General features: G+C 56.8%; 1 protein-coding gene and 1 long non-coding RNA gene across 3 annotated transcripts in view; both read left to right on the top strand.

Moving 5' to 3' along the window:
• Positions 1–1724: 1724 nt before the first annotated feature.
• Positions 1725–3511, top strand: LOC122910607. The gene is made up of 3 exons (XR_006385254.1): positions 1725–1747; positions 2942–3033; positions 3491–3511. It is a non-coding gene; the product is annotated as an uncharacterized LOC122910607 (long non-coding RNA).
• A 14698-nt stretch (positions 3512–18209) lies between these two features.
• PLXND1 (plexin D1) overlaps positions 18210–27443 on the top strand; it is a 57099-nt gene continuing 47865 nt past the window's right edge. Inside the window, exon 1 of one of the 2 annotated variants that reach the window (XM_044252941.1) lies at positions 18210–19529. In XM_044252941.1, the coding sequence (XP_044108876.1) occupies positions 18210–19529 (1320 nt within the window). The remainder of the gene's footprint in view (positions 19530–27443) is intronic. The other variant, XM_044252942.1, reaches the window with a different exon arrangement.

The raw sequence follows: 27443 nt of genomic DNA on the forward strand, positions 1-27443 counted from the left end.
TGTTCACCGGTTATGGGGCATCTGGATTGCTTCCAGTCGAGGGCAACTATTAATAGAGCTGCTATAAACATTTGTGTACAGGTTTTTGTGTGCATGTGTGTTTTCATGTTTCTGTATCTAGGACTGCTGGGTTACCTAAGTCTACACTGATTTTTTAAAAAACTGCTACATGGGTTTTTAGAGGGGCTGCCCCATTTCACACACAAACACACTTCAACTGTGGGTGAGATTCCCCAGGGCTGCACATCCTTGTCATCTCTTGGTATCGCCAGTTGTAAGTTCCAGCCGTTCTGGCGATTGTGGAATTATCTCAATAGAGTGTTTATCAACTAAACAAAAAAGCAAACACTCAGAGCACCCCTCACCTTTAGCAAGTGAAAGGAAGTCCCAGTGGTTTCCCAGCCTTTCAAACAGTGTATAGGGGCAGGCATGGGTCCTGTGGCCAGAGTCAGCCCAGCAGATCCTAGTGGATTGATGCCTGGTCCCATCATCCCTGAACTTCCTGTGCTTGACTCCTTCCCAGACTCCCAGCCCTTGGGGAAGGAGCTGGCCCTGAGTCCCCAGGTCAAAAGCGAGGGGGTTGGGGTTCAACCTGAGTCCTACCTGCTGGGCCATCCAGATTCCTTCCAGACAAATACAAGTCCAAGACAAGTCCAAGATCAAGGTTGGTGTCTGGTGAGAGGCTGCTTCCTGGCTCTTAAGTGATTGCCTTCTCAATGTGCCTTCAGGGCGCCTGGGTGGCTCAGTGGTTTAGGCCGCTGCCTTCGGCTCAATGTGCCTTCACATGGCAGGTGGGAGAGGGGAGTTTTCAGGTGTCTCTTTCATAAGGGAACTAATCCTATTCATGAGTGTTCCACCTCCATGACCTAACCACCTCTCAAAGACCCCATCTCCTACATCACACTGAGAGTTATGACATGACATAAATTTTGCAGGGAACACATTCAGTCCACAGCCCAGCCTCTGGAAGAATCACTGATAGACAGATGGGGAGAGGCAAGTGAATGCAGGTGCTGGGTTTGGAAGCTGGGGTGAGGCGTGGGGGGTGAGGCAGCAACCCAGGCACCTGGCAGGCCGGTAGGCCTCACAGCTGGACCACTGAGGGCCACCCCCAAATCCACTGGCATCTAGAGGCCCTGGCTCTCCCTCAGAAGCTCCTCATGACCTGAGTTTTGGAAGATGGGGCAGTATTGCTATGAGAGGCCTGCTTGCCCCTCATGCTCTTAACTGTGTGCAGGGCACTGGCTGGGCCAGGGCACACAAGCCCTGCTCTGATGACAGTCACGGTCCAGCGGGAGGGAGGGATGACAACCCCAGTGAGCACCATGGCGGGGGAGGGCCATGAAGGGGGGAGTTTGAGCAGTGATAGAAAGGTGGCAGCCCCAGGGGAGGTCTGGAGGAAGGGTTTACAGGCAGAGGGAACAGCAAAAGCTAAGGCCTGGAAGTGGGAACATGCTTAGGGCACTCAAGCACCAGTGAGCAGGCCAGGGTCGCTAGAGCAGAGAGCAAAGGGGAGAGCAGAAGAGGCTGAAACTGGTGAGGTCGAGGGGGTCAGCTGGTGTTTGGGTCTGCTCCAGCTGCCTTAACAAAGTATCGTGGCTTCACCACAGACATTTCTTTTCTCACAGTTCTGGAGGCTGGAAGTTCAAAAGCCAGGTGTCAGCACCTTTGGGTTCTCCCGAGACCTCTCTCCTTGGCCTGCAGATGGCCACCTTCTCTTGGCCTCCTCACAAGGCCTTTCCTCTGTGTGAGTTCCTGCTTGCATCCTAATCTCTTCTTATAGGGACTGAGTCCTGTTAGGTTAGGCCCCACCCATATGACCTCATTCTAACTTAATCACCTCTGGAAAAGACCCTCTCCAACTACAGTCATGGGGGGGGTGTTAGTACTTCAACCTAAGAATTTGGGGCGGGGGACATAATTTGGCGCCTAACAGATGTCTTTTGCTCCCAGGGAAGTGGGGGCCTGGGTGAACCATGCTGAGCCAGAACAGACAAGATCTGATTTGCATGTTAATAGGATCCCTCTGGCACCAAGGCTGAGGGAAGACTAGAAGCCAGGGGAGAAGGGGAACCCCCGTGAGGAAGCTACTGCCATGATCCAGGCTGGGTGCTGGTGGCTGGACCTGGGTGGTTGGGCAGGTGGGAGGCAGGGGCAGAGTTTTGTTGTGTCTGGGAGGTGAGCCCGCAGGGGTCTTGAAGGATAGATGGGGAGTGGGGGCAGAAGAGGAGTGGAGGGGGGCTGGCGTTAGGGCCTGGGGGGCAGGGAGACCCCAGCGCCTTCAGGCATGATTGCTTATCCATGGTGTGCCTACAGTGTGCAGCTCAGCCCCTGCGGGTAAAGAGGGCAAAGCCTGGAGGCAAGAAGCAGGCCATGTGGCATGCTGACTTGGCCCTTCTGCTCCTCTGGCCCTTCCTCCTTCCTCCTGGCAACACAGCCTGAGCCCCCACTTGGACAAACATCTTGCGGCCATTTCCGCCTCGCCTGCCCGGAGCCCCAGCCTGGCCTGAACAAACACTCGGGACCTGTGCTTCCGGCTTCGGCTCTGGGAAAAGCCCAACCAGGGGCTGTTGAGGTCAACCCTGGAGAGAAGTGGGAAGGAGGAGGCACCCAGCTCCTGCATGGGGGTCTGCCTGGCCTGCCCTGGGGGGTCCCCCTGCCTCTTCTGGAACCATCAGAACAGTGCATGGGCTTCAGTGTCCCCATCCATCAAATGGGCCCAAGTATATCCACCTCAGAGGGCTGTAGGGGACACGGGAAGCACCAGGACTGAGCTCGGCCCCAGGCAGTGTGGCACTGCCCATAGGGCATGAGAGTGAAAGGTTCCACGCCATCCCCCAGGACCATGGTGTGGGGTGGGGAGCAGATTACACCTTCCCTCCTATGCCCCCCCCCATTCTTATTCCCATTTTCTGAAGTGTCCCATGGTGTGCACCTCTAGGCCTGTTCCTGTCACTTCAGAGCCTCCTGAAGTCCCTGTCAGAGACCAGGAACCAGGCCTGGGTTGGGGCCGGAGCGGACATTCTCAACAAGGTAAAATAAATGACAACGATGGGCTGTGAGAAGTGAGCTTCCCTTCCCAGGAGTGTGAGCACGGGCAGCTGGAATCATGGGAGGGGACCTTGCCAACAGTCCACCTCAACAGCTTCGAGAGCCCCTGGACCGGGGAACGAAGTGGACAAACTAGCGGGCTCTGGGATCAGAAAGACCCAGGTGCAAATACCAGCTTTGTGGCCTGACCAGCCCCCGAGGTGTCTGAATGTAGAGGGGTGGTTGCTTGGGAGCCGCTATGGTATGCACTTCGAGGGGCTCGTGGGTGTCCCCACTCTGTGGCCAAGAGGGACAGGGTCTCCTTTCTCCACGTCACAGGGTTGGGGGGGTGGGGGGCGCCTGGGAGGATCTACCATTCAACACCCCCGCTAGTTGAAAACTTTGCCAGATAAGGTCTCCCCAGCTGGGGTTTGATTTTGGTTTTGTTTTTGTTTTTCAGGCAGGATCTGGAAGCGGAAACAATGGAACTAATGTGTGTGTGTGTGTTGTTTTTTTTCCCCCTTTGGAGCAGTTTCTCCTCATCTGAGAGCTGTGGGATTAGATTCTTACCTCGCCTTCCGGTCTTTGGAGGAGCCACCAGGAAAGAATGGGTGTGGGTGGAGGAGGTCAGAGAGGGAAGGGGAGGGAGGAGGTTTGGCAAGGCAAGGAGTAGGGAAAGATGGGATGTGCTTCTTCCTGCCTCTGGGTCTTTGCCCAGCTGTTCCCTACTTCAGTGTCTGTCCAGGTTGCTAGCCCCTATGCCTCCTTGAGACCAGACATCACCTCCTCCAGGAAGCCCTCCCTGACCTCCCACACCAGGGCTAAAGTGGTGTCAGTACCTTCTTGATGTCATTAACCTAGTTCCCTCTCCCACTGTAGCCTTCCCCTCCGGGGCAGACTCTGAACTCAGCATAGGTCCTAAAGATGGCCCTCTGGGAGATACCACCTGAGCTGAGCAGGGAAAGGGGGCCCAGCCCCTGTCCTGTGTCCGGCGGTAGGGGAGAAAGCAGAAGGAGAGTCAGACTCAGATGGGAGGGCCAGGGTCAGGGTAGGCGGCACAGGCACAATGGGGATGTGGATGGGACAGTTTACAAGGGCTGGACTCTGTGTGTGGGAACTTCGTGCTGTGACTCTGGGCCCTGAGATCTCTCTGTGCCTCAGTTGCCTTCTCTGTAAAATGGGGATAACAGCACCACCTGGTGGGACTAACTTCATTGGTACCAGCCTATGGCCTCGGGGTCTTGCTGCAGGTGTTTTAACCAGCTGAGTGAGGGCAGGAGCTGGGGTTGGTGCCCAGGTGTTGGGGTCTTTGGCAGGAGGATTCAGGGCATGAGGGTGAAAGCAGAGCCCCAGACAGATAAATCACATCGGACCATTCAGCTACTGGTGCTAAGAATAACGTGATCACCCCCTCCTGCCTTCTCCCAGCATCCTCCAAGAGAGGGGCAAGGGTCCTGCAAATAGAAGTGAATTATGGGCAGGGAGGGGGACTCAAACCTGCTGTAAATCATACCAGGACGGCAGCATTTACGAGCCTTTTCTCAGACTCCTTACTTAACCTCTTGGCCTCTCCCCGGTCATGCCGGGGTAGCACTGGGTGGGCACAAGGGGGTCCAGAGGGTTGGGGCTCTGGCTTGGGCTTCCTGTGCCAAAGAGCCATTGGTGGCCTTGAGGTCTGGTGAGGAGAGAAGGACTGGAATATGGGGGGAGGAAGCAGAGGGAGGTAGCTCCTGGAAAAACACCTGCACATTTCTGGCAGAATTATCGATGGGGGCTTGTCTGTGGACAATAACTCGCAGAAACCGGGCCCCAATGCGAAGTATCTTGTCCCCCGACCCCCTGCCCAGCCTGGCCCTTATGCGTGCACAGGAAACTGTGATCCGTGTTGATCAGATGGCAGCCCACTCTAACACATCTCTCATCATGGGCCTGGCTCTTTCCCTAGTTAATGCTCCACGACAAGCAGGAGAAACTGAGGCACAGATAAAGGCAGTTACTTGCCAGGAGGTTGCAGAGCTGGGGTTCCACCAATGCTGCCTTTCAAACTGAGTCCAACCCTGGAAGTTGTGTGGGAGGGGAGGGCCTGGGGAGCACGACCCCAGACAGGTGACTCTGTGTCCCCACCACCGGATGGAGCTGAGTCTGTCCCTCTGGGCTGTGGGGAGGTGACAGCTCCTGGACTGGGCTGGGGCAGTCTGAGTGCCTCCCTTCCAACTCCCACACCCCCCCCCCACCGCCACCATCACTCTTCCCTTCGTAGGTGTTGCACTTTTGGTCTGTGATTCCCGTAAAAATCCACCGGAATCCACATTGCCCTGCCCATGGCTTTGGCCCCATGTTTATATTTAACGCAAGTAATACACTTTCGTTGAGGAGACTTAGAAAATTCAGACATGAAAATCTTCAGCCCTCCGCACACCCCGCCTAGCCAGGCATTGAATCTATCATGCCTGACTCAGCCTCTCCTAGACCCCACTACCTGGGGGTGCACAGCCTCAGGGAGCTGTACCACTTGTCCAAACCCACGTCCTGGGGCTCGACCCCAGGCTGCGGAAGCCCTCGGTTCCTTTTCTGGCAGGGGGTGCCCATTTCTGCCCGTGGGCACTGACGGGGAAGCGAGAATGCAGAGGCAGGGACACAGGTCCCCTGAGGAAGTGAAAGTGTCCCTGAATCCTCCCATCTCTGACAGGACTGGCCACAGAGGGGGGCCAGTGTCTATTCCAGACAAGGACAAGTGCCCTTGTCTGGAGGGTCCCAAAGTAGTGCCCCCTGCATCTGGCAAAACTGTAATTCAGGGAGGAAGGGGTCCCCTGGCCCCCTGTTCAGGAAGCCCCAGGTCTGGAGGACCTTCCCAGCCTCACTCCCCTGACTTTGGTGCCGGCCTGAAGAGCCAAGCCTCTTGAGTGAGGACCAGAAAATCGAGGCCAGCAGAAGGAGCACCTGATTGGCTCCATTTTTAGGCAGAAGTAGAACCAGGACTAGAACCCTGGCCTGGTCCAGCCGTGGCCTCAGACAGCTGTCCTGGAATTTCTTGATGGGTGCCTCTGGACCGGTTCTGTCCCAAATTCCCTCTCCCCTCCGTATCTCCATGCAAATCCTCACGGCCACAAAGAGCTGGGTTCAAATCTCATGCTGCCCTCTTTGCTGATGTGGCCCTGGCAAGCCCCTGCCTCTCTCTGGCCTCCTATAAAACAGAGCCAGTGAGACCTTGTGCTCAGACAGGGAGTAAGTGCAAGAAGTTCACACCTGCCCTGGAGGGACCCAGGATGGGTATCAGTTGTGTTGTGGGGTTGGGTCTCATGGCCACTTCTGCCACACCAGGTGTGATGGGACAATGGGCTGGGAAGCTGCATCTGTCATGACCTCATCCCCTTCCGTTGGGACCCCAGAGGGCTGCTTATTCTGCTGGGGAGAGGGTCTCCCCTCCTATCCTCTTCCTCTGGGCTCCTTCCTGCTTCCCTAGGCGTGGCCGGTCCTTCCGTCCAGGCGCTCGTCAATCTCACCCAAGGTGCCGAGTGTCTGGCAGGCCTCTTCAGGCCCTGACTCACTTCCTGTTTCCCGGAGCTGGAAATAGGACTCCTTCCCTAGGCAGCTGCTCCAAGTCCCTGCCAGTGTGTGCCCCCACCCAGGCCTGGGCATCTGCTGCTCATCACCCCAGTCTGGGTTCTGCTGGACATGAAACCAGCCCAAAGAGCCTCCCATCACTCATTTTGGGATGTAGCAGCACCCAGTTGGAGGGTCTGGCCATGGGGCAGTATCTGGGGACAGGACAAGTGAGGACGTGACCTTGGTGCGTCCGCTGACGTCCGTCAAATAATCTGGTCACGGGGTGCCTGGGTGGCTCAGTGGGTTAAAGCCTCTGCCTTCGGCTCAGGTCATGATCCCAGGGTCCTGGGATCGAGCCCCGCATCGGGCTTTCTGCCTCATTCATTTAATATCATGCTTCCTCCTCTCTATCTCTCTCTCTGCCTGCCTCTCTGCCTACTTGTGATCTCTCTCTCTGCGTCAAATAAATAAATAAAATCTTAAAAAAAAAAAAAATCCGGTCACTAGTGAGCTGCGAGCTTTGTGCGGGCTCGGTGCAAGGGAGTCCGACCCCCTCAAGTCGAGTGGGGAGGCAAGAGGGAGAACCACCCAGGTGGGGGTGTTGGGGGGACCAGCAGAAGCAAGAGTAGCTTTGGAGTGTGGCAGGACGGCTGCACAGGGACTGTGGACAAGGAACGGGACTTTACTCCAAGAGCTTTTGCAGAATTTCAAGTTAGGGAAAAACAACACGAACAGATTTACAATTTGAAAACATCCCTCAGGCTGCTGTGTGGAGAAGTGATTTGGGGAGAGGAAGGAGTGGGAGGAAGCATCCAGGCAGGAGGAGGTGGGGCTTGGACGGATACAGTAGTCTTGGGGGAGGAGGAGACCTGAACTGATGGAGGGTGATTAGCTGGTGACCTCTGGAGGCGTGGGAGGAAGGAACAGAGCAGGCAGCATCTCCTAGGCTCCCCCTTGTGTGCATGGCAGTGGGGGCCTGGGGTTGGGTCCGGCCTGTGCCGCCCTGTGCTCCAACACTTTGGATGAGTCACTTAACTTTGCCATGCCTCATCTCACCCTTCTGTAAAATAGGTAGAAGAAAGAATGAAAGTGCCTCCCTCTAAGGTGGTAAATACAATAATCCCTGTGATGCTCTTAGCGAAGTGTCAGCTCTTGGGTGGCCTCAATGAATATCAGCTGCTTTTACTCCAGAGGTGTTTTTCTACCTCAGGCCTTGTAGGTCTTGACTTTCTGCTGTGCAAGGAGTGACAAGACTCATGTGAGTCCAAGAGGGACAGCCTCATAACCCCCTCCCCTTGGCAGATGGGGAGACAGAGGCTCGGAGACAGAAGGGATCTGACCAGGGTCCCCCAACTGGGAAGTGGCAAAGCAGAATGTGAACTGGAATCCCTCCAGCCCCGCAGCCTCCCACACTGTTCTGCTCAGGGACCCACAGGGACCTCCACTGCCCATGGCCCTGAGCTGAGGAATGGAGGTGAGCTGGTACCATTGCCCTATACATTTTAACCTAGCCAAGTCACATCCTCACTGGAGAACCTTCATTTTAGACACACAAACTCTCCCCAGGACCGAGCAAGGGGTGTTGACCTTCCCTGGCAGGTGGGTGAGCGCAGGTGAGGACATCTGCAAGACGCCAGGGAGTGGGGTGAAGAGAGGGTCAAGGCTGCCCCAAGCTGTATGCAGTGGGCACTGGCCCAGGAACTGATGGAAGGACATTTGTTCATTTCCTCTCCCATTCATTCATTCATTCATTCATTCATTTATCCTGGTGAGCCTGCTTTAAGTCTAACATTCTGCCTGGTGACATATGCCCCCAATAAGATTCCGCTCCTGAGATCCCCCCTGGTTGGTGCAGGAGCCAGAGCAACAAGGACTGTCACCCATGTAGGCTGTGACAGTGGAAGCAGAGTCACCATGGGAGTCCAGAGGAGGAGGTCTAACCAAGGCTGGGAGGTCTGGGAAGGGTGCCTGGAAGAAGCAGCCAGAGCCATGTCTTGGGGACACCCTGGAGACTTAGACAAGAGGGCAAGGCAAGGGGGATGCTGGGCCTTTGGGTCTCAGATTCAGACTAAGGGTAAGAGACTCTGGTGGGGGTGGGGTGGGGGAAGTACAAAGGATGGTGGCTCATGCCGACACACACAGCTGTGGTCAGTGGAGGTTGCTCTTGTGTAAGATGAGGAATGGCGTCACCCAAAAGTCCCTAAAAAACCAATTCCAAGTTCCTCAACAGAGGGGACTCTGGCTGGGCTGAGTAATTATTCACAGGCTGGGCTGCCCAAGGTTAAGGGCTGGACTGCCCAAGGCCAGAGGCAGGACCATCCAAGGCTAGAGGCTGGCCACCCATGGTCAGAAGCTAGACCAGCCAAGGCCAAAGCCTGGCCAGCCAAGGTCAGGCTGAACTCTACAAAGCAGAGATTGGGCTATTGAAGGTTGGTCAAAACAATCATGGAGTTTCATAAGGAAACCTTCCTCTGTCCCTGGAGCAGCAAGACCAGGACCTAAGATGTCCTCCAAGCCCTGAATCCCCACTGTGCGCCATAGATCATGGTCTCAGAGCAGCCCCCAGGGACATCCCTCCACATCGGAAATCACACAGACAAAGGGACAAGTAGACCTTTGGTGTACACTCATTCCCCACATGTTCCTGAACCCCGTTTCTGTACATACAAACCCAATGTGCACCCCAGGCACACACACGCACACACACTCCCATCCCTGCTTAAGTGCATGTCCCCTCACATCTCTGCACATGTCCCCATCTCCCCACGATTGGACATGCACACACAAACCAGGAACCCCCACACAGGGGGGCCTACAGGCTGGTGTGGGCTGTGGGGAAGCTCATTAACAGGGTAGCCCCATGGGGCCCCTGGTGCCTCTCTCCTGGTGGCAGGGCCAGTGAGCTCAGGCCCCAGGCTCTCAGGCAGCTGTCTGTGAGAAGGCCCTTCCCCTGCAGACCAGTAGCCTGGGGTGGTACATGCCTACCTCGGAAGTATAGAGACAGGCGGCAGGGCACTGACTGTGGAGTTCCCTGTGACCAAGAGGGGCCCCTCAAGCTTACCCCCCAAAATGAGCTGTGGATCACCCACCCACCAGCTCCTCCCCAGTGCTTTCTGACTCAGAAAGAGGCACCCCAGGGTGCGAACACCTAAGACTCAGGAACTCCCCTGCTGGAGCCTCCCTCACTTCGTCCGCCACCCGCACCAGGTACCCCAGGCCCGGCAAGCCCATCTCCTACCCAGCCCTCAGGTCATCTTTTCCTTCGCTGCCTCCACCAGCCCCCTGTTCAGGCCCCTGGCATCAGCTGGCTGGATGTCTGCAGAAGCCCTGTCCCTGGCCTCCCTCAGTTTATTCTGATCCTGCTCCTCTCCTGAAACCATCAATGGCTTTCTAAGCTTGCAGTGTGGACAGAGGGCTCTCCCAGGCCTTGCCTGCCCTCCAACCTTAGGTGGGACACCTGGACGGAGCTGAGGATAGGGACCATGTCTGTGGGTCCCTGTAATAGTCTCAATTCCTGGTGCACAGTAGGTGCTTAGTCAGAGGGGAGTAAGGGAGGAAGAGAGAAAGAAAGGAAGGGCTCCGTTCCCTGTGCTTTATTCCACTCAGGGCTTTGCCTGTGTGTGGAGGTGGAATGGAGGGGGCAGACCTGCCCCAGGAATCAGATGTGAGGAGTCACATGCCAGCATGCCTTCCAGGCTGAAGTGGGCAGAGCAAGTTGGCCTGTTCTTGTAAAGGTGGGTGGTCCTTGTAGCCACAGGGACAAAATAAGGGCAGCTTTGGCAGTCTGTCCAGCAATGCCCAGGGAGGAGGTCTCCAGCAAAACACAGGACTATTCTGTCTCCTTGGCAGACGTCCTAGGGTGGTGCTACCGCCATCCGTCCATCCCCACATAGTGACCTTGTGTCTCACGCTGGAAGATCCAGGCATCACTCAGTCTCCTGGGGGAGACGGTGCCTTCACACTGTGCGGTAACTGATTTGATAGGAGGAACTTCTAATATTGCTTCAGGGCTCGTGGAAGTCCACTCAGAAGGTTCATTTAGAGTAGGCCTTGAGGGATGCCTAGGAGTTCACTAGGGAAGACTTTTCAGAAGTGACATCTGAGCTGGGTCTTGAGGGATGCACAGAAGTTCACCGAGAAAACAGGACCAGAAACACATCTTCCCTGGACACTTGTTTCTTTATTTCTTTCTTTAAAAATATTTATTTATTTAACCAAGAGAGAGACAGCAAGAGAGGGAACACAAGCAGGGGAACTAGGAAGAAGCAGCGTCCTCCCATGCCCCCCACAGAGCAGAGCAGGGAGCCCGACTCAGGGTTCGATCCCAGGACCCCAAGACCACAACCAGAACCAAAGGCAGATGCCCATCAACTGAGCCACCCAGGCACCCCAGGACACTCATTTCTCCTTTCAGACTTGTATAGGCCACTGGGCCAGTACGACCCGGACCCTGCTCATCTGTGCCAAGCTTTCCATTATATCCTGTGTTATTAAGAACAAGGAGTCTGGAATCCAGGCTCCAAATACCAGCTGTCGACCTCAGGCAAGTCACTGCATGTCCTTGTGCCTCAGTTTCCCCCCCACTAAATGGGTATGATAATGGCAACTTCTTTGAAGGGCTGTTGTAAGGTTTCAATAAAGGAATAGATGCAGGGTGCTTAGAACTGGGCTCGGCTGTGGTCTGGGTATGGAAATGGCAGTTACTGTTATTTTGTTATCTATCAGGCACTTGCTCAGCAAGGGGAAAGGTGGGGGCACTGGGGGAGGGGACGTGTCTGGAGGAGCACCAGATTTCAGGGAGCCACTGAAGAAAGACCCAGCTCCCACCCTGAGCAGCAACCAAATATCCCTGGCCGGCTCTGCTGAGGGAGTCAATGCATCACCCCATTTTACAGAAGGGAAAACTGAGGCCCAGAAGAGGGTGTAGCCTGAGAGGTAGAAAAAGGTTCTTGAGATGAGACCCTGGCTGCAGGTGGGAGGAGGCAGGACAGGGAGAAGTGGGCAGCTGACAAAAACCCAAGCCAGCTCTGAGCAGGGAAAGGGCAGGACTTTCCAAAAGTCTGAGCTAGGGGGACTGTAGGAACAACACCTCCTTACCATCAATGTCTTTAACAATAAATGTCATTGATTATTTACCAAGGGCCAGGTGCTGGCTACACACTCTCTAGGGATTATCTCATTTGATCCCTACAGCCAGGAGAGATAAGGGACAGGCTTCTACCCATTTCACAGACTTGGAAACTGAGACCCAGAGAGCTGAAGAGACGCATATAGGAAACAGAGAGTTGGGATCTGAACCCAGGTCCCAGGACCACAGGGTGACACACTCCACAGCCTTGCCCGGGGTTCCCCTGCATTCTCACTGGGTCCACTCCTGAAAAGGGAATAGCCAAACCTGGGTGAAAGTTCCAGCTCTAACTTGAGCAGCTTGGTGGCCCAGAGTAAGTCATTTCCCTTCTCTGAGCCTCAGTCTACCCCTATGTACATGGGCTTCACAGTCTCTGCAGCATGAAGACATGAGACATGTTGGATACTCAGTAATGTTGAGCACTCCATGAACCTGGCTCAGGTGCCACTTCCCCTGGGAAGCCTGGCTTGCTTGCTCCCATGGTCCTGGTTGTCCAAGTGTCCTCTATGTATCCCCTCAGCCCTGCTGCCTAAGGGCATAGTCACTGCTGTGTCCCCAAGGCATACAGTAGTGCTTACTCAACAGCTGCTGGAATGAGCAGGGTCAGATGGACCTGGGTTCAAATCTGACGCTACTGCCTTCCTTCTCTGAACCTCAGTTTATTCATCCACCAAATGGGATCAGCAGCACAGGCCTGTGGGGTTTTTGCAAGCATTGGCTGGGCAATGTCTAGCACAGGGTAGGTGCCCAGCACACACGACTCCCCATCATCCTCAACTCTGGGCTTTCCCTGCCTCCCTGTGGCTCCTGGCCTCAGGGCCACATTCATGGAGCACCTGCTGTCTGCTCAGGAATCACCTGTGCCAGGCCTGTCTCACCCTGGGGTGGCTGTCCCCTGGGTATGGCTGGAGCCTGGGAATGTGGGTGGGGCCCCCTGGGGCGGCTCGCCCCTCCCTGGCTGCCGCTGGACAGAGGCCTCAGTGTGGAGTTGCTGCGTCCTTTCACAGGCCCAGACCCATGACTGGACGTCTGAGAATGCCGCCCATTATCCCACTCACAGAGCACAAAGGGGCCACGCGGGGGCTCGGCAGGCCAGGCGCCCGGGATGGGTGCATGGGGGCCCCATGTCCCCACCCCAGCCTGCCGTGTCTGCTCCACAGAGGGCAAGCATGTGCCCAGAGTTGGGAGAGGGCATCTCTCACGCACAGGAATGAGAACCATTTCCTCCAGCCCCACGGGGAGACAGAGACAGAGTGCGATGACCAGGGGCTCATCCTTACAGGCGAGGGCAGGCCACCCCTCCTGAGCCCTGAAACCGGACCTTCTGGGTCACCCTCCCCACCCCACTCCCAGGGTGGCTTCCAATGGAGGCAGGGGAGGGTGTACTCCCGAGCACCAAACGGGGTGGGGAGGTAAAACCCTCTAGTTTTCCATGGCATCTGCAATGGGGAAGCATCCACAAAGCCGCCCCAGCTGCACCAACTGTCTGTAATTTAAACACATTAGTGTGATGGGATCTGTGTCTCCTGTCAGTGAGGCCACTCTAGGGTCACCCTGGTCTCTCCCGGGCCACTCCAGTAGGACATGGTAGCAATGACAGGTGATCCAGTGTGGAGGGGCAAGACTGGCTGGAGAGGGGGCAGGGGTCACTTTGGGCCACCTATTTGCTGTGGGACCTCAGGCAGGCCCCTAGACCTCTCTGAGCCCTGGCTTCCAGTTAATGAGTAGGGGGGAGACCCGGTGGAGGGTTAATTAAACAAGGTGATGTCGTGCCAGCAAGGCACCCCTCTGTGGCAGCCACTATGGGGATGATACCATGATCTGCATCTGGCAGGGGTTTCCTGAGTCAGGTACAGATGATCAGTCTGAGGAGTCTGAGGGAGAGAATCCCATGTTTCAGAGCTGAAAAGGCAATGGATACTTCCCAACAGGCTGGGCAAAGGACATGCCTATGTTTTTCTATCCTTGCAGTAGTCTTGTGAGGTGGATTATATTCGCCTTTTTCAGATAAGGAAACTGAGGCTCAAAGAGAGGTGGCACCACCAAGGTCACACAGGTGGTTAGGGGCTGAAGTGGGCCTGGACCTCAGGTCTCTCAGCTGCAAGGCGAGGAGTAGAGGGGTGCAGTGGCCAAGTACAGGGTTTGGAGGCCAGTAAGCTGTGTAGCTATAGGTGAGTGATGGCACCTTCCTGACCCTCAGTGTCCCCATCTGTAAAACAGGCATGAGAAAACCTACTGCTTCCTTTCAGGAGGAAAGAAGATGGGTAAAGGCCCTCAGAAGCTGCACTGATAGATCCCAGCACTATTTAGGCCCATGCTGGGGGTGCTGTGCTGTCCCAGAGGATTCTGCTTCCAGCACCTTCCTGTCACCAGAGCAGTGTTCGGGGCAGTCAGCGCGCGTCAGGAGCATTTCCTGCAGGGAAAGCATTCTTTTAGGCCAGGCCCAAGGGACAGAGGGGCAGGAGGCACCCCTCCCAGCACAGCCCTGGCCCCACTGTTATTTTTTCCAATTGAAGAAGAAAAACATTTCCTCCTCCTCATGGCTCCGCTGAGGATGGACAGGGCAGGATGGGGAAGCCCCCACCCAGGCAGTAGTGGGAGCCCAGACCTGCCGTCTGGGGGCCAGCTTGCTCAGTGAGCAAGGACCTGCCCCATCTGCCCCACCGTGTCCTCATCTAAAGAAGGTACTGGATGAAATCCATGTTGCCCATTTTTCTGGTGTGTCGTCCCGCACGGATTACAACCTACTCCATATTTGTCTTCAACGCACATCGTTTTAAAAATTTCAATATGTGCATTTATCAAGCAAGCTTTTACATCATGAGTGTACTTGGAAACCAGTATCACTTGCCAAAACCAGAACATAATTGCAAATTAAAGAAAATACGGAGCTCTAAGTAAATTCTAGAATCCTATTGTCCACGGCACTCAGCTTAAGACCTTTTCTCTATTAAAAATGGACAATGACAGTTGTAAGAGAGGCATTAAAGGCACATTAGCCCCAAACGGAGAACTTCTCCTTGATATGATCACAAGTCGTGAACAAAAAATGGAAAGGAACCAAGTCTTGGTGTGATTTGGGATTAGCTGGTCGTCAGTCTAGAATTGGTTAGTCCGGGCTAGTTAATTCAGAGTTAGTTAACGCTGGGTGTCCCCTAAACCACCCTCCTGGAGTCCTTCCATCTCCCCTCACTTTCCTCTAAAATCCTCTCTGGGAGGACATCCCTCCCGCATCTTAACAGGGCCAGGGAAGGTGTGGGTTCTTTTGCTTGCTTGTTCCTTCCTTCCTTCCGCCAAAAGTTATCAGCACCTCCTCTCTTCTGCCCAGCTAGGGAGGGGTCCAGGAGTCTGCCATGTGACCCATGCTGATCTGAAGGAACTCCCAGCTAACGGGCCAAGGGGAGGAAATCTACTACCCGGAGACAGAACTGGGCTCAAGTTCTCACCTTGCTAATACTCAGTTTCTCCATCTGTGAAATGGGCTTCATGACCCCGGCCTTGTCTGTGGGTGGTGAGGGTGGGATGAGATTTTGCAGCGCAGTGCTGGGTACACACTTCGCCCTCGGTGGACAGTGGCTCCACCAGCCCTGGAACTCGAGGCCGGAAGTGGGGCCCTGTGGGCCACTGCTCTTTGCAGGGTGAGGGGCGGGGGAGGAACTGCGGTTTGCCCTGTGCCTGCACTTGCTGATAGTTGCGTTGTTTACACCTTACAACCTCCCAGGGGCCTGCATGCCCTTATGATTGTTTTGTTTTACAGACAAGGAAACTGAGGCTCAGAGAGGCCAAGTGCCTTGCCCCAGTCAACAAAACAATCTGAGAGGACACGTGGACCCAGCCTGGGCCCTCTGCAGTCTAACCTCGCCCTGCATACCCCTAGCCCAGGGTGGCTCCCGAGCTCCCAGTGCTCTGCTCTGCAGGTAGATTCTGTCCAAAGTGCCAGGAACCAGGAGCTGTGACAACACTGAGCATTTTCCTCAAGGCTCAGTGGGGGGAGCTGCAGGATGCGGTAAGATGAGCACGGAGACAGGAAGGAAGCTAGGAGGGGCCAGAGAGGGAGAGAGGGGTGGGAGATAGGGAGGGAGACAGGCAGAGAGAGACACACACACAGAGACACAGAGATATGCACACAAAGAGACAGAGTGGAAGGAGGGGAGGAGACAGGGAGAGAGACAAAGAGAGAGAGTAACCAGGAGGAGCTAGAAGACAGACAAAAACAGGGATGGGGTGGGGAAGGCTAGAGAAAGATAAGAGTGGGGAGTGGGAGGGAGGCAGACAGATGGACTGATGGGGGGACTCTGAGGAGGAGTGGGGAGTGCACTGACACCCCAGTACCCCTGTGGGGCTCCCCAGTCCACTCCCACAGGTGACATAGCAGGAGCCCTCCCCATCCAGGGATGGGGGGGCAGCCTATTGAGCTGTCCCTCGAATGGCCTTGAGCCAAGGGGGACAGAACACCAGAAACAGAGCCTCTGATTCCCTATAGTTGAACACTCCTGGTTGCCAAAGCAGTGGCTAGAGGGGGTGACCAAGGGGGTCATAAAAAAGCAAGCGTGGTGGGCAGAGGCTGGCAACATGAAAGACAAGTGCTGAATGGGGTAAGTGGTGGACAGTAGGCCCAGCCTTTCCCGCATACCCTTTGGGACATAGAAACCCTCTGTCTTTCCTTCATGGCCAGGTGGAAACAAAGGAGCTGAGGCCAGACCATCCTGAAAGCATCCTGAAAGAAAGACCATCCTGAGGCGAGACCATCCCAGAGGTGTGACCTCTGATGGGAGCTCCCTGATTCTGAGCGACCAGAGCTAGCGTGGGGCTGGGAGTGATCTGGGTGAGGCTCAAGGCCAACAGACTTCTGCTTTCAAGTCTGGTAGTTCTGCTCCCGGTGAGGTGGGCATATTGGGCCAGTCCCTTCACTTCTGGGGCCTCAGGTTCCAAATCTGTAAGGTGGGATGATAAGGGCACCAGCCTCAGAAGGCGTCTGTGAGGACTCAGTGAGGCAGTACAAGTAAAGCACTTGGCATCATGCCTGGCAGGGCACTGCTCAGGCACCACCGTGGCCAGAGGCTGTGGATGCTTTTCCCAGGGGCTCTGTGACCTCAGAATCATGGCGGCCTGCCTCTGACCTCAGTGCCTACCTGTTCCAGGTGAAAGAAGAAAGGCTCAAAGAAAGGAGAAGCAGGCCTGAGTGCCAGCTGGCTCATGACTGATCTTCCACTAAGTCTGGGAAGATTTTAGGTCCTTCCAGAGTCCTGAGTAAGGGGAAGTGCCTGGCAAGATGCAGTGGGGGGAAGGGCAGCAGCCCACAGGGCTGGGTCTCCACAGAGGCAAGGGTGGGCCTCCCAGAGCCACTCCCCTCTCCCCCAGGGCCACCCTGGGGTCACCCTCCCAGCCCAGCCTGCCCCTTGGCTTAGCACATGCCTGAAATAGTTCCTCTCTCCCTGTTTTCCTCATTTACATGTCTGACCCTTGAGCTTTTGTCCCGCAGTCCCTGACACTTGTAAAACCTCCTTTATGGGGCTGAGTTTTGGGGGGCCAATGGTGGGGTCTGAGGAGGCAGTGCCCTGTGCCCAAATGGCCCAGGGAAGGGCTGGACTGCGTCCGGTGGAAGCGAGTGTTAGGGGAGAGCCTCTGAGTGTGAGATGGGGTATGTTAGCGAGGGCTGTGGATCAGGAAGGCAGAGACCTGGGGGGGGGGGCAGACAGAGACGCGGAGTGAGGGACGCGGGAGAAGGAGGGAGTCATGGAGAGAGGGGGAGCGCCAGGCACACAAAAACAGAAGGGAGAGGGGGGAAACGGGTGGTGGTAACAGAACCGATAGAACGAGAGGGAGTCCGAGAGAGGGAAGAAGAGCCACAGGCTGAGAAAAAGAGGGAAGACAACACACACGGAGTTGGGGGACCGTGAGGGGTCAGGGGTTAGACAGAGACACGGGCAGGGAGACACTGAGAGAGACCCGGGAGAAAGAAAGAAAAAAGGAAACAAGCCCGAGCCAGACAGGCCAAGCGGCCAAGAGGGAGGAACGAGCGAGAGGAACGAGCGACGGAGGCGGAGGCAGCGCCGGGAAGGGGAGCCTCGAGCCTCGGGCCGCGGGCGCTGCGCGGGAGAGTCCTGGAGGGCGCGGGGCGGCCGAACCCGTCGACAGCCGAGCGAAGGCCGGGCGGCTGGAGGGCCGGGCGGGGCCGGCGGGCTGCCGGGGGGAGGGGGCCGGGGCGCTTGGGGAGGTGGGCCGGGGACGGGAGGGGGGCCCGGGAGGCGGGGCGCGGTCGGGCGGGGCGCGGCGGGGGCGGGGCGCGAGGGCGTGTCCGCAGCGGAGCCGCCCCCGCCCCGCCCCCGGGTTGCGCGGCGCGGCTGAGCCGGGCCGGGGCGCCTGGGCCGGGGGCCGCTGGCTCGGGCAGGAAGCGCCTCGCGGCCCGGGCCCGCCCCCCGCCTCCTGCCGCCTCCGGGCTCCCGGCTCCCGGCCGCGCCGCGCCCCATGCACTCGCCGCGCCGCGCAGCCCGCGCACGCCCGGATGGCTCGTCGCGCCGCGGGCGGCGCACCCCTTAGCGCTCGGGCCGCCGCGGCCAGCCCCCCGCCGCCGCGCTCGCCATTCCGGGCCCCGTCACCGTGCCCTCTGCTGCCGCTGCTGCTGCTCCTGGGGGCGGCGCGGGCCGGCGCCCTGGAGATCCAACGCCGGTTCCCCTCGCCCACGCCCACCAACAACTTCGCCCTGGACGGCGCGGCGGGGACGGTGTACTTGGCGGCCGTCAACCGCCTCTATCAGCTGTCGGGCGCCAACCTGAGCCTGGAGGCCGAGGCGGCCGTGGGCCCGGTGGCCGACAGCCCGCTGTGTCACGCCCCGCAGCTGCCTCAGGCCTCGTGCGAGCACCCGCGGCGCCTCACCGACAACTACAACAAGATCCTTCAGCTGGACCCCGGCCAGGGCCTGGTGGTCGTGTGCGGGTCCATCTACCAGGGCTTCTGCCAGCTGCGGCGCCGGGGCAACATCTCCGCCGTGGCCGTGCGCTTCCCGCCCGCCGCGCCGCCCGCAGAGCCCGTCACGGTGTTCCCCAGCATGCTCAACGTGGCGGCCAACCACCCGAACGCGTCCACGGTGGGGCTGGTGCTGCCGCCGGCCGCCGGCACGGGGGGCAGCCGCCTGCTCGTGGGCGCCACGTACACCGGCTACGGCAGCGCCTTCTTCCCGCGCAACCGCAGCCTGGAGGACCACCGCTTCGAGAACACGCCCGAGATCGCCATCCGCTCTCTGGATGCACGCGGCGACCTGGCCAAGCTCTTCACCTTCGACCTCAACCCCTCCGACGACAACATTCTTAAGATCAAGCAGGGCGCCAAGGAGCAGCACAAGCTGGGCTTCGTGCGCGCCTTCCTGCACCCGCCCGACCCGCCGCCGGGCGCCCCGTCCTATGCGTACCTGGCGCTCAACAGCGAGGCGCGCGCGGGCGACAAGGAGAGCCAGGCGCGGAGCCTGCTGGCGCGCATCTGCCTACCCCGCGGCGCCGGCGGCGACGCCAAGAAGCTCACCGAATCCTACATACAGCTGGGCTTGCAGTGCGCGGGCGGCGCGGGCCGCGGCGACCTCTACAGCCGCCTGGTGTCTGTCTTCCCCGCGCGAGAGCTGCTCTTCGCTGTCTTCGAGCGGCCGCAGGGGTCCCCCGCGGCCCGGGCGACTCCGGCCGCGCTGTGCGCCTTCCGCTTCGCCGACGTGCAAGCCGCCATCCGCGCCGCGCGCAACGCCTGCTTCGTGGAGCCCGCACCAGACGTGGTGGCGGTGCTCGACAGCGTGGTGCAGGGCACAGGGCCGGCCTGCGAGCGCAAGCGTAACATCCAGGTATGCCGAGGGAGCGGAACGCCCGCCCCGGGGGGGACGGGAGGGAGAGCGTGCAGGTAACCGGGCGGGTTGTGTGCTGAGCGGGACACAGGGGGCAATGTGTGGGACCCAGACGTGCGTGTGGAGATTCAGGTACGTACTCTGGGCCACAGGTGCGTTTGCTGGGACCCAGGTGTCAGGCATGGTGGGGGCACTGGTGCAAATATGGTATAGGTGTGCGCCGGCGGCCACTCAAGGGAGTGCTTAGGTGTGTGGGCGGGGTCGAGTGGTTGTGCGCTGGAGAGAGCTGAGGGCTGGTATATAGGCCAGGTGTGCATGTAGTGGTCCTACATGTGTGCAGAGTGCCTGAACAAGCGAGTGCATATCCGCCCAAAAGCGTGTCCCAGGCTGGCAGTCTGAGCCTATCAGGGCTGCCCTGGGAGTTGGCAATTGTGTGCTTGGGTGTGGCAGCTGTGGAGGGAGGCATGCAGGTGTGCTCCAGGGCCCTGCAGGTATGTGTGAAGGGCAGCAAGGAGGGAGTGAGGGGGGTGTATGCGCCAGATTTGTGTGTCACTGAGCTGGTCATGCAGGAGTGTAGGGCAGGTAGAAGTGTCCCAGAGGGACACGGGCAGCAGGGTGGGCCTGAGTATGCAGTGGGATGTGTGTGGCAGGGAACACAGGTGTTTGGGGACCAGTAGAGACTGTGGAGACCCCTGGTTGGCAAAGAGGTGTGTTCCTGAGGCCAGCTTTTATTCACTCATTCAACACATATATACTGAGCACTTAGCACAGACCAGGCTTAGGGGCTGTGGGCTAGCCAGCCACCTTTGTGGAATGCCTACTAAGTGCACCAAATGGCGTAACGGTCTTGGTTTTCGCAGCAACCCTCTGAGGTAGGCTCTACTCTCATTCCCCATTTTATAGATGAAGAAATTGAGGAACAGAGAGGTTCAATAATTTGCTCAAGATCACACAGCCGGGAACCAGCAGAGGCAGGGTTTGAATCCTAGCTATTTGGCCTCATCTGTGTTCTTAGTACCACTGTTCCTTTTCTGCCTCATGGATGTGGAACTCAGTGTGTGTGTGTGTGCACGCAAGTGTGTTGGAGGATTCTCAGGTGGCTGGTGTGGGGAGGTGCGGGAGCCGGGGGAGTGGAGGGAGATGAACAGGACTGTGTGCAGCACTAGGATGTTCAGGGGGCAGGAGAGGGCCAGGGGTTCAGGAGGGAATGGGGAGAAATCAGGTTCGGCAGCAAAGCGGCTGGGCAGGAATGGGGCCCAGGCAGCTGGGCTGGGTCAGACAGAGATGAGGGTGCCAGGTTGGAGGATCCCTGTGTATGTTGACTTTGCAGGGGACATGACACAGGTGTAGAAGGGAACTTTGTGCAGGTCCCCTCGAGAAAGCCCACTAGCAAGTGGTCCTTTCTTCAGGGGGCCCTAAGAGGTGGAACCCTGTGCATTTTCCACACTCTGCATCCTGGTGTGAGGCAGGGGAGTCCATTTCAACACCTAGGAAGCCTCATTTTCTCCCTCAGCAAGACACTGAACTCAGCCTTTTCCTTGGGAGAACTTTTTGGGGCGAGGCCCCTCGTGGCCCTGCCCCATGCCTTCTCCATGGTCTTCAGGCTGCGGGAAAATCTCATGAGATTAATTATTCCCGTGGGTGTGCCCAACACTGGGGCTTTGAGAAAACGCAGATTCCTTCTCCGCTTTCATGCTCCCAAGGCTGCCCACCACCAGCTGGCTGGGTGCCCTGAAGATAAAGGGCACGGTGGGTGAGCGGGGCAGACTGCCACCCACAAGGGCTGGCCGGGTCAGGGCTGGCTGCCCAGTCCGGTGATTGGGACATCTACCACTCCCCTCCGCAGAGCCACATCCTCCAAAGGGGTGTGTTTGAGGTACAAGCTTTGTTTGGGGGTCTCAGGGCCAGAGGAGGTGGGTGGGGACAGTCTTCCCTGTCCTACGGAGGGAAGACCCTACTGTGCTGGCCCAGGCTGAGGTCAGGCCAGACCCTGGGCCTGCCTTCGGCTTTTCCAGGGACTGTGTGTCCATCCAGGCCCTTGGTGTGGGTTGATCCATGGGATTCCTCAGGCCGCCACTGCAGTATCCCCCATCCCCCTCTGGCAGGAACCGGCCTGGTTCCCACGGTCCCCAGCCTGGCCTGGTGCAGTGACTCACTCTGCTGAGGGGGGCTGGGGCTTCTTTCTCCTTAGAGGGACAGGGCCTCTCCGGGGACACAGCCCCAGGAACAGTGGCCATAGGCCTTCTCCCCACCCCAAGGTGGGGTGGATTTCTGGCACTCCTCAGTCACTCTCCCTATGTCCTCCCCCACACCCTTCTCCCCTTCCCCATGCCTAGTTGTGGGCACAGGACAGGGCTGCTAGGCCATGTCTCCCATATGCATCCAGGGCCACAAGGTCTGGGTCTCTAGAGTAGCTGTGGGTGGGGGTGGGGCAGGGGCCGGTTATTCCTGCTGCAGGCTGTTGCCAGCTCCCCAGTGACAGGCCAAGAACTTGGACTTGTACCCTGGTTCAAATCCTCCTCCGTCACTTTCCAGCAGTGTGACCTTTGCAAGTGACTTAACCTCTTTGAGCCTCAAGTTTCTTCCTCCACTAAGTGGGGACACTAAAAACAAATCCCTAAAGATTGCTTCAAGGACCAAAATAATGCGTTAATGAGAAGCACGCGATGCCTGGCCCTAGTAGCACCTGGTAGCTGCCTGCTCTTCCTGCTGTTACCCTGGGGGGCTTATTAACAAGGCTTTGGGCTCTACCCCAGCCAGCCCTGACCTCTTTTGGCTCCTAAAGCAGCAAGCACCCCACACTTTCCCACCTCTAGCCACAGATGGAGGCCTCAGTAGACATTTCCTAAGCACCTACTGTGTGCCCTAGCCTGGCGCTGTGTGCTGGAGACCAATGGTGACTCAGTTTCTGCTCTCGTGGCTCATGCAGGTGAGCAGAGGACAGACATGTGGCCAGGCACCTAGGGGTGGGTAATAAGAGATCCTGGACAGAGGGAGCCCCAGAAGGGGACATGACAGCTTCTGGGGGAGGGGCTATCAACGTGGAGGTGGATGAATGAGCAGGGTTTAGCCACATGAAGCTGGGACGAGAAGACAAAAGGGTCCCAGCAGAGGGAACAGCCTGTGCGAGGGCCTGGAGATAGGAAACACCAAGAGCGCCAGAACAATGGAAGGTGGTCCCTGCGGTGGGGGAATGATGGGGGCGGTATGTGAGAAAGTGGCTGGGGGAGGGGGGCAGGGCCTGCAGGTATAGGGAGTCTGCATCACGGAATTGGGACTCTATCCCGGAGATGTGGGAGCCATGAAGGGTTTTAGCCAGAGGAGTGGTATGAGCTGAATGAGCACCTCGCTTTCCTCTTCTGTCGAATGGGAGCAATAAGAAGGTACTTAACCATGCAGGAGAGTTGTGGGGATTAAAGGAGCCAATACCTGGGCACCTGAGTGGCTTAGTGGGTTAAGCCTCTGCCTTCGGCTCAGGTCATGATCTCCGGGTCCTGGGATTGAGCCCTGCATCGGGCTCTCTGCTCAGCGGGGAGCCTGCTCCCCTCTCTGTCTCTGCCTACCTCTCTGCCTACTTGTGATCTCTTTCTCTGTCAAATAAATAAATAAAATCTTTAAAAAAAAAAAAAAAGCTAACACCTGTAAAGTTCTTAGTAGAATGCCAGGCACACATATTTGTAATTACAGTTGACTCTTCAACAACTCAGGGGTCCAGGGTGCCAACCCCCTACACAGTCAAAAATGTGCCTATAACTTCTGACTCCCTCAAAACATCACTAACTACTCAGAATAGCCTCCTGTTGACTGGGAGCCTTACTAGTCATGCGAACAGTGATTGACGTGTGGTTTGTGTGTTGTATGTGTTGTGTGTATCCTTACAAGAAAGTGAGCTAGAGACAAGGAAATGGTATCAAGAAAATCAGAACAAAGGGAAAATGCATTTAGAGTGCTGTCCTGTAAGAAATCCGTACATAAGTGGACCCACACACTTCAAACCCACGTTGTTCAAAGGTCAACTGAACTCTGATTATTTTTAGTGTAATTATTCTACATAGTCCCTAAGTGGCTAGTGAGAGGGAAGATGAGAGGCAGAAAGAGTGTTTGGAGAGTGGTGCTGTCTTCTAGTCAAGCATTTCACTCACTCATTCGCGAATATTTCTTGAGCACCTACTGTGTGCCAGGCCCCGTGGTGGGTGCTGGGCATGGCGGTGGAGGCAGCAGGTCCGGCCTTGATCCTGGCGGCTGTGTAGGGCCTGGTCTGCAGGCATAGAGCAAAGCAGCGGGTTCCAACCAGTTTCAGGTGCCAGGGTATAGCCCCAGAGGTGGGGTTGGACAGGGAGGAGCAAGAAGCGGCCCAGTCTGGTCCAGCATCAGGATGGAAGTCGGTGTTGCTGGAGTAGAGCACATGGTGGGGTGCCTCCGTGGGGGAGAATAGATTTGGTCTGGGGGTGTTGGAGTTCCAGGCATCTGGAATACCTTTCTCTCACAGAGCCCTCTGGTCTGACTTCTCTAGCAGTAGGTGGTCTCAGGGGGGCTGGACGTGGGGGACAGGACCCTGTCCTCTAGGGATATCTGGCCCTCAAGTGAGGTGGCTGGGGTGGGCTTCTGGAAGCCCAGGCTTCCACTCTTGCTTGGGGACTCTTTTGACCCCATAGGTCCAGCCCCTAGCTCAGAGTGATCTCAGACATCCCAGCTTCTCTCCTGGAGGACTCTGTCCTCGGCCACCCACCTTTATGACAATGAAGCCTTAACCTCCGCTGCCACCTTCCAGCCAGGAATCTGCTGGGGAAGGGAGGAGCTGCCAAGGTGTGAGATCAGAAGCAGGGAAACTTGTCTACCCTGCCAGGCTTTGGAGGGCCCCAACTTTGTCCCTGATTATTTTTGGCATACTTGGGGCCGTTGCACAATTTTGAGAGAGAAAGCAAGTGTGAAAATTATCCTCTATTGCATGTAGCTTGGATCCCGTTCCTCAATTTATGTCTGAGGTGAAAGCCAGTTAGGAAGTTGCTATGTGCTGTCGATGGGGGAAACTGAGGCACAGGGTTACCCAGCCAGCCTACCCAGGGCAGGCTGAGTCTAATCCTCTGCCCAGAATCTTTCCTCTTAACCTTTGAGTGACCATGATATATGTATTTTTTTTTTTAAGTAAAAAAGAAAACCAACAAGGAAATGCCAATCCTGCATTTTCAAGGTGTCTTTTTATAGTAAAGGTGGAAAAAAAACCCTCAGGCTGTTTTAAACTGGCATGCTGTGGGTGGGTGCTCATCGTCAAGAAGGCGTTTTCTGAACCAATTTAGGGGCTGAAATGCTGGGTGGAGGTGGAGGGAGACAGAACTTCCAAGATGGGCTTTACATTTGGAGTTGGGCTGGGGGTTGGGAGTGAGCTTCCTGCAGCCAAGGGTATAAGCAGACACTTGGTGGGACTCAGGGGGTTCCACCTGTGTTGGCCAGGATACCCTTCTGGCCTAGAGAGACAGACAGGCCTTGGGCCAGGCGACAGTTAATATCCCAGCCCACACTGGGAATGTCACCAGTCCCGACTCCCAGGTACAAGCCGTTGAGTCCCATTCTTCTCCCCATATGCTGTGTGACCCAGGGTGATCTTTTACCTTCTCTGGGCCTCATGCTTCCTCATTGTAAGATGGTACAGCGTCTCTCTCTGAGGATGTGGGCAGATTAAAATCTCATATGCAGTGCCCAGGAAATGACAGGTAGAGGTATTAGTAACAGGAGGGAAAAACTACATCTGAGAAAAATGTGCTCAGCATGTGTCAGAGAGCCAGCAGAGCAGGGAGTGTGCAGAGGAGGGGGTCAGGTCCTTGGAGAGGATGGAGGCACACCAGGTCCTAAAGGTGACTTGGGCAGGCGAGACAGAGGGGTGAGGCGGGGGCGGGTCCAGGGCTACCCCAACTGAGTGAGTTCAGAGGCAGGAAGGCAGCAGCTGACAGGGAGAGAGTGGGCACGTTTTCCCTGCTGTTGATGGGGCAGGCACCGAGCTTCTGGTGGGCCCGAGGGGTGTGTGGAGGGTAGGTCCCCCGTCAACTCTCTGGGGCTGGATAGTAAACATTGCTGAGCTCCAGTTCTGAGTGGGTTCACCCTGTTGGCCCTTCATGAGCACCAGTGTGTTTGATCTCACAGCCCCCCAGCACGAGGCAGGAAGGACTGTTATCCCCAGCTTACAGATGGGGAAACTGAGGCCCAGGGTCACACGGCTGGTTAGCAAGAAGGGGGATTTGCAGACTGGCTGGTTGCCACCAGAGTCCATGGTGGGTGATAGCTAGTATTAGCTGTGAGCTCTCGGCTGGGAGTTCTGCACTAACCCTGCCCCAAGGAGACTTGGGCAAGGCCCTTTGTACAAACCCTCTTCTGTGACAGCACCTCCACTCAGGCCCCGAATGGCAGCCGGGAGCTGATGGGGCAGTGACTCAGTTCCAGAGTAGGGGGAGGCCGCCTGGGGGATCTGTCGAGGCTGGGGCTGGTCAGGCCTTCTGAGGAAGTGGGGAAGGCCAGGAAGTACGAGTTGCATTCATGTCTAAAAATGTGATCCTCTGGATTCTGGAAGGAGTGAGCCTCCTGGCCCTTTAAGTATGCAAGTGAAGGACGTGGACAGTTTGAACAATGAATTGACAAATCTCTTTCAACAGTGACCCCATCCCTGGAACAGTGCTGGCTGGGTACTGGGGTTGGGAGGCTGCCTCCCCTCCAGGGCAGTACGGAGAGGGGATGGAGGATCTGTCTGGTCCTGACCATACCCATAGTTAGGACCTGCCCTACCCAGGCAGGCCCAGAGGGTACATGCGTGCTGGACCCCAGCACTGACACCCTGGATTCAAATCCTGCTGCTGTGCCTTCCTAACTGGGGCCTCAGCAAGTCACTTAACTTTCTCTGGTCCTCCTTTTCCCCATCTGTAAAGTGGGTTCAGCATTGGGAAGAACGGGAGCAGCCTGGTGTTCAGCAGAGGCTGTGGGAGTCAGCATCAGCTCCTGCAAAAATACTCCACAAGATTCAGATTTGCTGGCCCATGGCTGCTGGTTTTCATGGACATGCAGGAGACAGGCCAGCTTCTGTGCCCTGGTTGCTGGAGGGAGAACAGACATGGTGTGTATGGAATAGGAGCCCAAGGGCTTGAGCCCTGGGTGATGTGGGGTCCTGTCCCCTTTCTGGACTTCAGTTTCTGGATCAGAGTTGGGCTGTGGGGTGGCAAGGGAGCGCTCGCTGGCAGGGAATGGCTTCTGCCAGCCCCAGTGGGATTACTGTTACTGCTGTTGTTCCTCAGGATTTTGTGTCAGGCATATTGCAGAACACTTTCAGGATAGCCTATCTTTGAATCCCCCTGGAAATGGAATGAGATGAGTGTTAATCCTCATCTACAGAAAGGGGAAACTGAGGCCCAGAGAGGTTAAATGACTTGCCTGAGGTCACGCAGTAGGGAAAATGTGGAGTAGGTGTCTAGCTGCAGAGCCTGTGCTCATCCCCTTTACTCCTTGGTTCCTCCCAAAACACTGATGGAAGGGGTGTGATCCAAAGGGGCCCTCAAGGTCACAGTGGGGAGAGGTGGATGGGTCCATCTTACAGGTGAGGAAACAGACACTCGGGGCCGCTCTGGCCTTGCTGGGGCTGCTGTGACAAGGAGCAAGAGCTTTCCAGTGAGCCCTAGTGCCCAGCGTGGTCCTGGGCATGGGGCCTCGTCCCCAGGATTGCAGCTGCCTCCGCCTTCACCCACCAGAGCCCAGCATCTCCTGCCTGCCCTTGCTCCTGGTGGAGGCTAGAATGTGGCAGTAAAGGAAGGGGCCCAGCCCCACAATTACATGGCAGCCCCCAGAAAGGGATGAATCTGCCCCTACCTTCCAGGAGCTCCTAGACAGTCCAGGAGGAGATAATGTTGGAAGATATGCTGCAACCAGGACAGCATT

This window comes from Neovison vison, chromosome 6 (assembly GCF_020171115.1).
Source record: "Neovison vison isolate M4711 chromosome 6, ASM_NN_V1, whole genome shotgun sequence".
NCBI lineage: Eukaryota > Metazoa > Chordata > Mammalia > Carnivora > Mustelidae > Neogale > Neogale vison.